The sequence below is a fragment of the Eubalaena glacialis genome, chromosome 15 (genome assembly GCF_028564815.1).
Source record: "Eubalaena glacialis isolate mEubGla1 chromosome 15, mEubGla1.1.hap2.+ XY, whole genome shotgun sequence".
NCBI lineage: Eukaryota > Metazoa > Chordata > Mammalia > Artiodactyla > Balaenidae > Eubalaena > Eubalaena glacialis.
Genome location: NC_083730.1, coordinates 72,681,232 through 72,694,685, shown reverse-complemented (window position 1 = coordinate 72,694,685; position 13,454 = coordinate 72,681,232). Strand labels below are relative to the sequence as shown.

General features: G+C 51.5%; 1 protein-coding gene across 1 annotated transcript in view; it reads left to right on the top strand.

Moving 5' to 3' along the window:
• SF3A1 (splicing factor 3a subunit 1) overlaps positions 1-13,454 on the top strand; it is a 19,622-nt gene extending 6,168 nt beyond the window's left edge. Inside the window, exons 3-16 of the mRNA XM_061170479.1 lie at positions 1,516-1,723; positions 2,887-3,144; positions 5,221-5,295; positions 6,023-6,173; positions 6,558-6,751; positions 7,732-7,849; positions 8,113-8,298; positions 9,022-9,143; positions 9,245-9,490; positions 10,048-10,255; positions 10,738-10,892; positions 11,925-12,026; positions 12,140-12,211; positions 12,942-13,454. Coding sequence (XP_061026462.1) covers positions 1,516-1,723; positions 2,887-3,144; positions 5,221-5,295; positions 6,023-6,173; positions 6,558-6,751; positions 7,732-7,849; positions 8,113-8,298; positions 9,022-9,143; positions 9,245-9,490; positions 10,048-10,255; positions 10,738-10,892; positions 11,925-12,026; positions 12,140-12,211; positions 12,942-13,043 — 2,197 coding nt within the window. The 3' untranslated portion in view covers positions 13,044-13,454. The remainder of the gene's footprint in view (positions 1-1,515; positions 1,724-2,886; positions 3,145-5,220; positions 5,296-6,022; positions 6,174-6,557; positions 6,752-7,731; positions 7,850-8,112; positions 8,299-9,021; positions 9,144-9,244; positions 9,491-10,047; positions 10,256-10,737; positions 10,893-11,924; positions 12,027-12,139; positions 12,212-12,941) is intronic.

Below are 13,454 nucleotides of genomic sequence, written 5' to 3'. Positions count from 1 at the left end.
TTTTGCCATATTTTACGCATGGGAGATTGAGTCAAAGAGAAGTTTGGTAACTTGGTGAGTCAGTAGTGAACCCAAAACTTGAATGTGTCCACATCTTGTGTCTTTAAGGTTAGTGCACTTCCATAGATGTTGTGGATGTGTGACACCTTGAAATATTACTGTTGGGATTCTTTAAAAAAATCAGGGTTCCCTACACATCATGAGAGAGACATTTTTCATTCTGAGGGTTTAAAAGCATACAAATTGGGGGACTTCCCAGTGGTTAAGAATCTGCCTGCCAATGCAGGGGACATGGGTTCGTGCCCTGGTCTGGGAAGATTCCACATGCCGCGGAGCAACTAAGCCCGTGTGCCACAACTACTGAGCCTGCGCTCTAGAGCCTGCAACCCACAGCTACTGAAGCCTGCTCTCCACAACTGCTGAAGCCTGCGCTCCTAGAGCCCGTGCTCCGCAACAAGAGAAGCCACCGCAATGAGAAGCCCGCGCGCCACGATGAAGAGTAGCCCCGACTCGCCACAACTAGAGAAAGCCCGCGTGTAGCAACGAAGACCCAATGCAACCAAAAATAAAAAATAAATTAATTTAAAAAAAATGCATACAAATTGGGGACATAGGGTGTATGTGGGAAACTATTCCAGATACAGAGAGAGATGGGGACCTCCCTGCCATTCTCACCACTCCCCTGTCATGGGAATGCGCCTTATGCAGCAGCACAGATGTGCTCCTTGGAGAACAGTGTTTCCTATATGAGCCTCACCCAGTAGTAAATGAGGTGATTTTAGCCAATATTTGGACAAGGCATTAAATCCCATTAAATTTTCATATTTTTTTTCTTCCTTCTTGTTACCCAAAGGACAGAGTCTCACTTTGGTGCTAGCATATCTTTTAATACCTCCCCAGCACTCAGTCATCCCACTTTTAACTAAGAGAACTGGCCTCAATCTCAGCAAACTTCAGCTAAACTTTAACCATGTTACTTTGTTTTCATTGTATTGAATTTTATGACTGCCTTTTGTTAGTAAAGCCATAATGATTTTTATCTGAAGTAGTAATACTTGCCTTCCCACCCCGCCCCGGCTGTGCCATGGCTTGTGGGATTTTAGTTCCCAACCAGGGATTGAACCCAGGCCCTCGGCAGTGAGAGCACGGAGTCCTAACCACTGGACACCAGGGAATTCCCATGCCTTCTTAAGTACATTTTTTAAAGTAAATAAATTTTATTAAAAGAAAAAAGCAATAGTCCAGATGGTTTTGGAAATGGCAAGACTGGCAGAGGAGCTGCAGGAATGATGGAGGTCTGGAGACCCTGTGGTAGAGGAGGCCTGCGCAGGCCGAAGGAGGCAGGGGACACTGGCCGCTGATGCCAGGAGTCTCGAAGAGGACCTCTGCCGTGTTGAGGGACGGGCTAGTTTGAGTGATGGGTGGTGGCAAGAATGGGGCTTGCATGGGCAGTGTTCTGGTCTGAGCAGCTGCAAGGGTTGTGGTATTAATGCTTCTCTTTTTTCCTTTTTCTAGAAACGGACCTGAATTTGAAGCTAGGATACGACAGAACGAGATCAACAACCCCAAGTTCAACTTCCTGAACCCCAATGACCCTTACCATGCCTACTACCGCCACAAGGTCAGCGAGTTCAAGGAGGGGAAAGCCCAGGAGCCCTCGGCTGCCATCCCCAAGGTCATGCAGCAGCAGCAGCAAGCCACCCAGCAGCAGCTGCCCCAGAAGGTTGGAGCCAGCCCCTCCCTTTGCTTCCCCAGGGCTAAGGGAGGCTGGGACAAGGAGGGGAAGATAATGAACTCTGCTGTCCAGACCTCACAACCACCCAGGGAGAAACTTGAGGTCTTTATCCCCATCTTACAGAGGCAGATGCTGAGGCTCACACAGCAAAGTGTTGCTGACAGTTGGCATTTGCTGAATGCTGCCTGTCACACTCTGTGCTCAGTGCTTTGGGAGCCTTGTCTCATTGGTGCCTCACAGGGGCTGCATGAGGAGGCCAGTAAAGTGACCATTTTTCAGATGAGGAATCTGAGGCTTAGGGAAGCACAATTTACCCAAGGCCACAGAGTCAGGACCCTAAAGTCCATGCTCTCAGTTCCTACTCTTTTCCTTGACCATGGCATGAGGGCAGTGCTGCAGTATGGCTTGTGGACCCCTTCTTGTGCATCCCTTTCTACTGTCTCACCTTCCCAGGGCCTCTCTTTCTGGCCTGCCCTAATACCCCCTTAGCACTAGGGATGATTAGGGCTATCAGTGAGGACAGGAAAGGCCCTCACATTTTGCCTCCTGTGTAGACCTGGACTGGTCCTTTCTCTTTGCTTCACTCCTGAGCCATGGTGGCAAAGGCTGCCCCTTGTTTTACGTGGGAAGTAAAGGTTGGAGTAGGTTCTAACACCTTGTGTTGCAATTTACTACTCCTAGGGCCTCAGGCGACCTCAGTTTCCTCATCTATAAAAAGAATTCACAGTACTTGTTCTGTCCACCTCGTGGTTCGTGTAGTGGCCAGATGAGGTAACAAACGTGGAAATCTTCTGTCCAGTGGGGTCCTCTGCACACATGTAGGGCTTACTACATCCTCTGTCTCCCTTGGGCGGGGTTTCATAAGCTGTGTTCCTTTTAGATCTTCTGCCACCCAGTTTTGGTCCTCAGTTTCAAGGCAGCAGTAGAGATACAGAGGGACTCGGTTCTCATTCAGAAAGCCATTTAGGGAGTCGAGGCTACAGTTGGCCAAGAAATCGGTGCCCTTGTGAGTTAGGATTCTCTCACACCACGTGCCAGTGGCGTGTGCGTGATTAGCAGAAGTGTAGAGGTCTGCCGGGGGTGTGTGCCGCCCCCTCTCTAGAGTCCCTCCACCCCTGTGCCTCTTGCCTCACATTCCCTTTGCATCTTAGGTTCAAGCCCAAGTGATCCAAGAGACCATCGTGCCCAAAGAGCCCCCTCCCGAGTTCGAGTTCATTGCAGACCCCCCCTCCATCTCAGCCTTCGACCTGGACGTGGTGAAGCTGACGGCTCAGTTTGTGGCCAGGAATGGGCGCCAGTTTCTGACCCAGCTGATGCAGAAAGAGCAGCGCAACTACCAGTTTGACTTCCTTCGCCCGCAACACAGCCTTTTCAACTACTTCACGAAGCTGGTGGAACAGTATACCAAGGTGCCTGGGCAGGGCGGGGGCCGGGGTGCTGGGCCCAGGGAAGGAAGGCATCTTACCATCAGCACTCTATCCACTCACTGTCTGCAAGGATCCCGCTCCTGTATGGGGCCCCCAAGCAGATGTTAAAAATCCCAGTTCAGTATAAAATCTTGTTTTCTATTCAGTTTTCCTAGTAAATGCAACGTAGACTGCTGTTTCTATAGAGAAAGGAAACGCATGATTGATAACTCATTAGGTGAGTGCCTGCTGCCTGATAAGGCCAAGTGGTGCTAGTTGCTTTTATGTACATTTAAATTTTCGGTTGCCTCAGTAGGGCTTGAGAAGAAGCAAGCTCTTAATAGTTGCCTCCTATTATTACCTAATTTTATCCTCACAAGAATCCATAACGTAAGTGTTTTCCTTCCTATTTCAAAAAGTTCAGAGAGGTGAAGTACTTACTTGCGGTCTCTCAGCTAGTAAGTAGCTGCACTGAGATTTAACCAACATTTGACTCTGAAACCTCTGTTGTTTTCCACCCTAAAAAGTACCTTGAATTAGAAGTATCATTTAAATAGGCATTGGGAAGCAATTTAAAATAAATAAGTGTAGTCAGTATTGAGTACTTATATTATGTAGTATCTTCTCATTTAATCCCTAATAACTTATAAGGTAGCCACTGTTATTATATTCATTTTACAGAAGAGGAAACTGAGGCACAGAGAAGTAAACTTGACCAGGGTTGCACAGCTAGGGGGTTGCAGAGCAGGGACTTGAGTGCTGGCATTTTTATTCCAGACCCTAAGATCTTAATTATCATGCTGCATTGTTGCAATCAAGAATGCAGACAAGTCAATAGTGGTATTTAAAATAATCAGATCGCTAATTTATTAAAAAGTACACTGGTATAGATATGCCTGTGGAACATTTTTCTTGCTACATACATAATGGAGGTTGTCTTTCCTTTTTAGTGGCATGGTTTGCACATCTGTTTTTGATATCTAGAAACAATATGTTAAAGATCTGACTTGAAAGGTTATGTAATGATTTCCTCTAACTTCATTCACTTTAAGTATATAACTAGAAAGAATGACAAAAATGTTTGTGTTTAGGAAGTCCAGAAGCTAGGAGAGTAGCTGAAATAACAATCATTCAAGTCATAAGACCCAAGGGTTATTGTAACTACACAGTACCAATTTTAAGTGAGCCCTGGGTTAATTTCTCTCAGTGGACTGCTTCCAGAGTTAAAGGTCCACAGATTCCTTTTTATTCTGTTAACTTCCTATTCCTTCTCCTTCAGAATTTGGGTATTGACATTCATTACTCTAATCTGAGGGCACCGGTGTGTCTCTAGGCCTGGGAACTCTAGGAGCAGATCAATTCCTAAGGAAGAAGGACAGAGAGGATGGAGTGGGGCTGAGCTGCTTTGCCAGTGAGAGTGGATACGCTTGGGGCAGTTGGAAAGATTGGCTGTTTTAAACAAAGCCAGTATTCATTCTCTCAGCAAATATGCTTTGAGTGTCAGACACTATTCTAGGTGCTGGATATGTAGCAGTGAGCCGAAGACAGAGAAATCCCTGTCTTTGTGGAGACTGGTCTAGTGAAGGGGCAACAAGCAAGTGCAACGTCAGTGTATGTCGGATGGTGATAAATACTATGGAGAAAATGCTGAACAGAAAGCAGGGGATAGAAGTCTAGGGAGGTGGAGCCTGTGAGCTGCAGTCTTCAATAAAGTCATCAGGGGGCCTCTTGGCATGTGCAGAAGGGTAAAGGGCAGATCTGCCCCCTGAGAGCAGTCATCACATGCTGACTGTATGCTCAGTGATCTGGTGGTGGTTTTGCATACTTTCCTGCTACCCTTGGCAACCTTTTAAGTTGATGATGCCAACTTTAAGTGGCAGTGTCACCATTTTGTAGAAGGAAACCAAGTTACAGAGGTTGAGTAACTTGCCCAAAGTTGCACAGCCAAGTGGAGCTGAGATTGGATCCCAGAATCCCATGCTTTCCTTTCTCCTGTGCCTTTCCACAGGCCCAGGAAGGCCACTTCTTTGTCCCGTGTTGTGCTGCACTGACAGTTGCTTTAAATCTTCTGTGTTTCAGATCTTGATTCCACCCAAAGGCTTATTTACCAAGCTCAAGAAAGAGGCAGAGAACCCCCGGGAAGTTTTGGACCAGGTAAACTAAATTTCTTACAACCAGTTACTGACGGCACTAACGTTACATTGTGTGGGTTCTGTTGTGTGTTTAGAAGTAGGCTCCGAACCAGTACCGTGTTATGCTCCAGGCACAGTCGTGGTGGGAGGAAAGGCCTTGAGGCTACAAAGACCAAGAAACCTGGATTCTCTGCTCCCCAACTTTCTGCTCTGCTGTCTGCTTCAGTCTCTTCTTTTCTCCTGTTGCTAGAAGCCAGCTTTCGAACGGGTTCTCTGGTGACAACTGCCTTTTGAAGTCCCAGGTTTTCAGAGTCGAAGAGAGAGGGCATATTGGTGCTGGCTGTTCTGGGTGGCTGCTTGAGGCTTCTGTTTTGCAGGCTTTCAGACTGCTGCTGCTTTTGTGGGCACTTGGTTGTCATGCAAACTTCTGGGAGGGAGTTTGCTAGCCACTCACCAACTCAAGCAGAAAACTTTGAGGTTATAACAAACAGCTGCCCAGACAAAAGGTCTCTCTGGGCCCCAGACAGAAGGTCTCTGTGACATTTCATATTTTCATCCTGTCCAAACTCTGAGCCTGGCTGAAACCAGATACAAATACCATAGTCTGCCCCAGGAAGTTCCCCTTTATGGGCAGATCAGCTTCCTGTTCTGAAGGAGACGTTGGCTTTGGTGAAGGCCTTGGAGATGATAGCCTCCTCAGGAGCAGACTCTGATTCAGCTCAGCACCACGCTGTTTCCCATCCCTTCAGGTATGTTACCGAGTGGAGTGGGCCAAGTTTCAGGAGCGTGAGAGGAAGAAGGAAGAGGAGGAGAAGGAAAAGGAACGGGTGGCCTATGCTCAGATTGACTGGCATGATTTTGTGGTGGTGGAAACAGTGGACTTCCAACCCAATGAGCAAGGTAGGTCTATGAGGAAGGTAGGTCTATGAGGAAGGTAGGTCTGTGACTCCAGTTAGGGGAGCCAGGAGCTTGGAGCCATCCTGGGAGATCTCTTCCAGCTGTCCCCAAGGAGCAGCAGAATCCCTCAGAGGGTTCTATGGGCATCTGTTTCTTCTCTGCTTCTGGAAGACTTCACTTCTACCACATTGCCCCAGTTAAACCCAATTGAACAAATATTATCGTGCCTGACAATAATGGCCCAACGGGTGGGCCTCTGGAGATAGGAGAGGAATCAGACAGTCCCAGCCCTCAGAGAGCTGACAGTGTGGAGAGGGCAGATAGATGGGGCTTTGATAAGGAGCGTCTGTGGAACCCTGCCTTTGACTCTGGCTCACCCTTTGCCAGGGAACTTCCCTCCCCCCACCACCCCAGAGGAGCTGGGGGCCCGAATCCTCATTCAGGAGCGCTACGAGAAGTTTGGGGAGAGTGAGGAGGTCGAGATGGAGGTCGAGTCTGATGAGGAGGACGAGAAACAGGAGAAGGCGGAGGAGCCTCCGTCCCAGCTGGACCAGGACACCCAAGTGCAAGACATGGATGAGGTATGCTCCTGGAGCCCAAGAAGATGTGGGTGCTCTCCTCCAGAGAAGTCCAGCTCCCTTGTGAATCTTGAAAGGAAGTGTGGGTTCCTGAAGAAGGAGTCCTGGCTGAGTAGCTGCCCAAGCCCAGGCAGCACAGAGCCTCTTTCTAGCTCAGGCAACAAAGATTCATTCATAGGCAAGGATCTGAAAGCTGTGCTGGCCCTGTTCTGTGACCTTCCTCCTTTGCCCAGGGGCCCTGCTCACTACCGACCCCAGGCTGGCTCTCAGTTAGGGAAACCTCTATACCATGTACTTGGACGCTTTTGCGCTGAGGCCCAAATGATCAGCAGTTTCCAGAGCTTTTCTTTTTTTCTGGGTGGGGGCGCACACTGTGTGGCACGCGGGATCCTAGTTTCCCGACCAGGGATCGAACCCATCCCCCCTGCAGTGGCAGCACGGAGTCCTAACCACTGGACCGCCAGGGAAGTCCTCCAGAGCTTTGCTAAGTGGCTTTCGGCCTCCTCTACCCCCATCGAGGCAGGCTCTCCAAGCAGGCATAGAGTCTCTAGAGCCAAACTGCTTTCCTCCCCTCGGAAAGAATTTGTGTGCAGCCTGAGAATAAAGGCACATGTGTCTGGGAATTGACTTTTCCTCTCCCTCCCAACATTGCTTCTTGAGCAGCTACCATTGAACACTGACTTGTTCCCCGCACCCCTCTCCATCACGTTAAGTGCCCTTGGCCTCCTGTGACTGCCTGGTGCCAGCTGCTGGAAATGCCTGGGCAGAGTGTTAGCACCACGGCCCCCAGCACTCCCATTCATGCTGTGAGGAAGCAGCTTGGCCAGCTGCCGGCTGGCCTCGGCTGCCCTGGGAGGCTTAGCACATGGATGCTGACTGGCAGGCGCCTAGGCTCTTTGCCACCCTGAGAGCCACCAGGGCTCAGCTGCAGGGAGGTGGCTTCTCAGCCCCTCTCTGAGTCCTGCCACTACTTCGCTTTTCAGGGTTCAGATGATGAAGAAGAAGGGCAGAAAGTGCCCCCACCTCCAGAGACACCCATGCCACCGCCTCTGCCCCCAACTCCAGACCAGGTCATTGTCCGGAAGGACTATGACCCAAAAGGTTGGTTCTGCTCTTCTGCCCTCATGTTCCTCAGACCTGTCCACTTTTAGGAGGGCTCGAGGTGGCTTGTCATAAAGGCATTGATAGCTCCTCTGTCATAGGCCTCACGATGGGGAATGGGACTTCGTCATCACTGGTGCTCTGGTGCAATGCATAGTGTCAGGTACAGCATGGCACTGAATGGATGGTGCATAAATGAAATAGCACCCTCTTAACCTGGGCTGCCACCCAGTATTCTCACTCAAGAATCTCTTGCTTTTTAGCTTCCAAGCCCCTGCCTCCAGCCCCTGCTCCAGATGAATATCTCGTGTCCCCTATCACTGGGGAGAAGATCCCTGCCAGCAAAATGCAGGAACATATGCGCATTGGGCTTCTTGACCCCCGTTGGCTGGAGCAGCGAGATCGCTCCATTCGTGAGAAGCAGAGTGATGATGAGGTGTACGCACCAGGTGAGATTGGGGGGCATCTCCCACTCTGTCCACACCCCTTCTTTGACTCAGCCCCAACTCACTTTGGCCCATGGGGAATCTCTGATCAACTTTATGCTTTAGTCAAGCATAGAAGGTAACAATTGAGGTCAATAAAAGCTTTTGAGGATAGGTGCAGCCTATGACACTACAAAGTAACTTCCCATTTTCTAGAAGGACTCTTCATAGGGATTCTTCCAAAGGTAGGCACCTGATGTGGATAGCATGTGTCCATTGACGTCCTAGTGCAAGATCTGACTACAGCTGGGAGAGGTGATCACTCTCAGGGCTGTCTTAGAATGAAGGCTATGATGGCTGGAGTACACTGAGCACCTTGAAATGAGACACGGTGCCTTGACTGTGTGTGAGAAGCAGCATGATAGGGAGGGAGGAAACTGTCCTGGAGGCAGGAGACCAGGCTTTTAGTCCTGACTCTGCTACTTTCCACGCCACTCACGTGACCCTGTCTTCTCAGTTGCCTTTTGTAAGTCAAGGGGTTGGACAAGCCCTGGTTTACAGGCTTAGTGCTCATTGTGCAGCCTTCCCTAGGCTCAGAGGACAGGCGTGCTGTATTGGGACCCACAGATAGCCTTGTCCCATGAGAACAGCCTCCACCCTGCACCAGTAGAGCCGCTGTGTTGTCAGAAGGGCATCTGGTTTAGTTTCCCTTTCTGTCCCCTGCCTCCGTTCTGTGACTATTTCCAGGTCTGGATATTGAGAGCAGCTTGAAACAGCTGGCTGAGCGGCGTACCGACATCTTTGGTGTAGAGGAAACGGCCATTGGTAAGAAGATTGGCGAGGAGGAGATCCAGAAGCCAGAGGAAAAGGTGCAGCTCAGATGACTCTTAGTGCCTTCCCTGCCGTCAGACTCACACTTGGGCTCAGTTCTAGGAGCCCTGACAAGCTGTGGCTTTGCTTTCCCATGCAGGTGACCTGGGATGGCCATTCCGGCAGCATGGCCCGGACCCAGCAGGCTGCCCAGGCCAATATCACCCTCCAGGAGCAGATCGAGGCCATCCACAAGGCTAAGGGCTTGGTGCCAGAAGATGATACCAAAGAGAAGATTGGCCCCAGCAAGCCCAATGAAATCCCCCAGCAGCCACCACCGCCGTCTTCAGCCACCAACATCCCCAGCTCAGCCCCACCCATTACCTCGGTGCCCCGGCCACCCGCGGTTAGCCAGCAGCCACCCTGTGACTGGTCTTTCAGAGCTGGGTTCTTGGGGTTAGACATTGCAGGCTGAGAAGGGCAGCTATCTCACAGCGGGCCCAAGCGCTGAGTGGGTCAAGTCAAGAGAAAAAGAACCTTTTAGTTAGAAGTGGGAACCTCCAGCCTGATCTTCCATCTGTGTGGGAGGCTTGGAACAGGGAGGGAGGCGAGTGGCAATCTGAGAAGCAGGCTTGGGTCAGGGACGGGCTGGAGGGCTTAATGGGTCTTGGAGGACTGCTGGCCTGACTCCAGGGGGCTAAATGGAGGTCAGTGTCTTCAGTGGCTCTCTCAGTGTTTGCCAAGAGCAGCTGGTTGAGTCCCAAGTGGAAAGAGTGTTGCCCTGGGCCTCTCTCAGTGTAGTTCTTGTCAGGGCCCAGTGTGAGGCTGCACTCTCAGCCCCAGGGGGCTGAGTCGAAGCTATCCAGCCCCATCCTCAAAGCTGCAGGTGGCCAGTTGCCAGCTGTGTGTGCTCTTAGAGTGCAGCCTTGGCTTCCTGTGACCTGTGGGTCTTCACCCCCACAGATGCCACCTCCCGTCCGTACCACAGTTGTGTCTGCAGTACCCGTCATGCCCCGGCCCCCGATGGCATCAGTGGTCCGACTGCCCCCCGGCTCGGTGATCGCCCCCATGCCACCGATCATCCACGCGCCCAGGATCAACGTGGTGCCCATGCCTCCCTCGGCCCCTCCTATCATGGCACCCCGCCCACCACCCATGATTGTGCCGACAGGTCAGTGGGTCAGGACTACAGGCCAAGCCCTGAGCAGAGCAGTGGCTGATGGTAGTGCCAGCTGTTCCAGCTGGTGGTCCAGCTCAAAGGAGAGCCTTGAGTTCACCATGTGAGAGATCCCTGAGCTGGGAGCCAGGGGCTTACGGCTCCTGGGGGAGGTAGGCTGATATGGCAGAGCTGGGGTCTGTGCACCCAGAGGGGTCAGCCTGGACAGGCACAGAGGCCTGATGATGCTTGCTGTTGGCTGCCACCTGTTCCATCCATCGGTCCTGCCCCTCCTTCAGTTTCCTGCTACCCAATCTGGGCAGTCTCCCAGGTCCCCCTGCCAGGGAACTTACTGGCTGCCAGACTCAGCAAGGAGTGGTCCTTCACACCTCTGGGAGAAATGGGAAACCTTTGCAATCTCCCCTTTTCACTGTCACCAGGCCTGAGTCCTGGGCCCTTCCTCCCACTCACGTGGCTGCTTATTCCTGTCCTTGCAGCTTTCGTGCCCGCACCGCCTGTGGCACCCGTCCCAGCTCCAGCCCCTATGCCGCCTGTCCACCCCCCACCTCCCATGGAAGATGAGCCTGCCTCCAAGAAACTGAAGACCGAGGACAGCCTCATGCCAGAGGAGGAGTTTCTGCGCAGAAACAAGGTATGCATCTCAGAGTGCCGTCCACAGCCTGGAGTACCTAGATGGGCGGGGCGTGGGCGGGGGCGGTGTCCAGTCCTGCCCCAGTCACACGCTCCCTGGCCCACCCTATTCTTCCATGGTTTTGGCTTCTGGGACCTGGGTCAGCCATTGGAGGCCCGTGAAGCTTCTGAGCACACACTAGATGGGGGGTCAGCAGCCAGAGGAGCAGACAGCTGTCAGTAGTCCGCCTGGTGTGAACTGTCGCAGAGGCCAGCAGGGAGACCCAGCTGCACAGGCAGTAGGACTCAGGTGTGAAAGGGGTTCTGGACACTGGAGGGAATCCTGAGTGCGATTCTTAATTTCTTGGTGGCCTTTGCCTCCAGGTCCAGCCCTTAGGAGATGGTGTGTTGTGGGGATCCTGTGGGGGTACTAGAAATAAGAGCTGGGAACCTTGGCACTGCTGGTGCCTGGGAAGGCTCCAGTGAGGAGGCAGAAACATTCCCAGCCCCCCCCCACCCCCCGCCAGTGCATTTGACCAAATCTTTTTTCTTTTTTCCTGTTTGATGGTAGTTTCCATTTCTTGAGTACCTACTCAAGTGCTGGGGCAGAGCCACAGATTTTACAGTACTTGGTCTGTTGAATGCTCACAACATCACCATCCAGCAGTTGTGATCAGCTGCTTTACAGACATGGCGTTGAGGCTCAGAGAGACCTAGTTAGCAGGGAAGCTGAGTTGGGAACCCAGATCTTCTGACCTCGCAGTTCATATTCTTTCCCCTGTGGTACTTCTTGAGGCTTGCAGAGCACTTTCATGCCTCTTCTTCAGCTCCAGCCTTACCAGTAGGCAGGGATCGTTCTAAAGAAGGGAAACCAATTCTTGAAAAGGGGGAGTGATTTGTTCTATGTCACAAGTGGTGTCAGTAGTGAAACAGGCCAGAGTCCAGGAGCCCTGATGGACAGGTGACATTGTCTCGACTGGCCCAGGAACAGGAGAGCGTAGTTCCTGATTGACTCAGGGCTCCCCAGGCATAATGGCCACCTCCTGTTTTGCAGGGTCCAGTGTCCATCAAAGTCCAGGTGCCCAACATGCAGGATAAGACGGAATGGAAGCTGAACGGACAGGTGCTGGTCTTCACCCTCCCACTCACAGACCAGGTATGAGTTGCTGTCCCCAACTGGCATCAGGTACAGGGGAACCAGAGAGTCAGGGGGAAGCTTCCTGCAGCTGACCTTAGCAAGAGGTGACTGACCTCTCCTCGGTCCCATAGGTCTCTGTCATCAAGGTGAAGATCCACGAAGCCACGGGCATGCCAGCAGGGAAACAGAAGCTGCAGTATGAGGTGAGTTGGGTGTCTGTAGTCCTTGCCCCCTCTGTTGTCCGAGAAGCTGATAAATCCCTTGTGGAATCAGAGGAGTGGGGGGACACCTGGGTGTGGTCATTTGAGTCCATCCTGGAAGTGATGATGCTGGTGGGGGGTGCTGGGGCAGGTTAGTCTGACAGGGTGAGGCTCTGGCGGGGTCACAGCACAGTCTTGTATCGGGTTTGAATGCCTCAGTGACATCTGGGGACCAGACTTCAGAGTGCTCTGGTAGGTTTCTGTCCCAGTGGTAGAGCCATCCCAGTCAGTGTGGTCTCAGGTAGCCTGGCTTTGTGCTTGGACACAAAGGTGATAGTCCAGCTCACCTTGGTGCCTGCCAGGTCACACAGGACTGCTGTGTTCTCCCTTTTTGGACTTTGACAAATCCCCATTCCGGGCCTCAGTTTCCTTCTCTGTAAAGTGAGGCTGTTGATCTCTAAAGGTCTTATGATTTGAGAGTCAAAATTCCATGGGGTTTGTCAGGGCCAGATTTTTGGGGTGTTGACAGCATGGCTTGGTCAGAAGGAAGGAAGAGCAAAGCATTGTGGGAGGAACCAGAGACCTTCACTCCTGCCCTGTGCCACTCCCTTTCCCACCCCACCTTCCTTCAAGCCCTTGTATTTGCTAAGTTCAGAGTGTTGGGACTTGTGAGGCTGCTCTCTGAGTTCAAGGCCAGATTGCCCTGGGCTGAGGCACTCCATCTGTTTTCTAGGGCATTTTCATCAAGGATTCCAACTCGCTGGCTTACTACAACATGGCTAATGGTGCCATCATCCACCTGGCACTCAAGGAGAGAGGTGGAAGGAAGAAGTAGAAGAGAGAAACCTGCTGTCAGGTCCCAACTACTGCCGTTTTGCCTCTCCTGTCTCCTACCCCTGTCCCAGACCCAGGAGACCCTGCCTTGCGCATTTGTTTCCCTCTTACTAAGTTTGGAAATCCAAATTGTCCTGCAAAGTTTCCTTCCCCCCACTCCCTCCCCACATTGATCAGAGAGGGCTTTCTCAGGCATTCTCCTCCCCAGTGACCCCTGGAATCCCTTTGTGTTTGGGTCTTGATTTGAGGGGTCATTTCTTCAGGTAGCCCATTAGGAAATGTGAAACCAGGGATGTCCTATAGGATGTTATCATAGTGCCAAGTGACACTTGGCTGGTAGAATATCGTTGTTATCATGAATCATTTTGTATCTTGCCATGGGCTAATAAACCTCTCCGACCCTTCTCGTGAA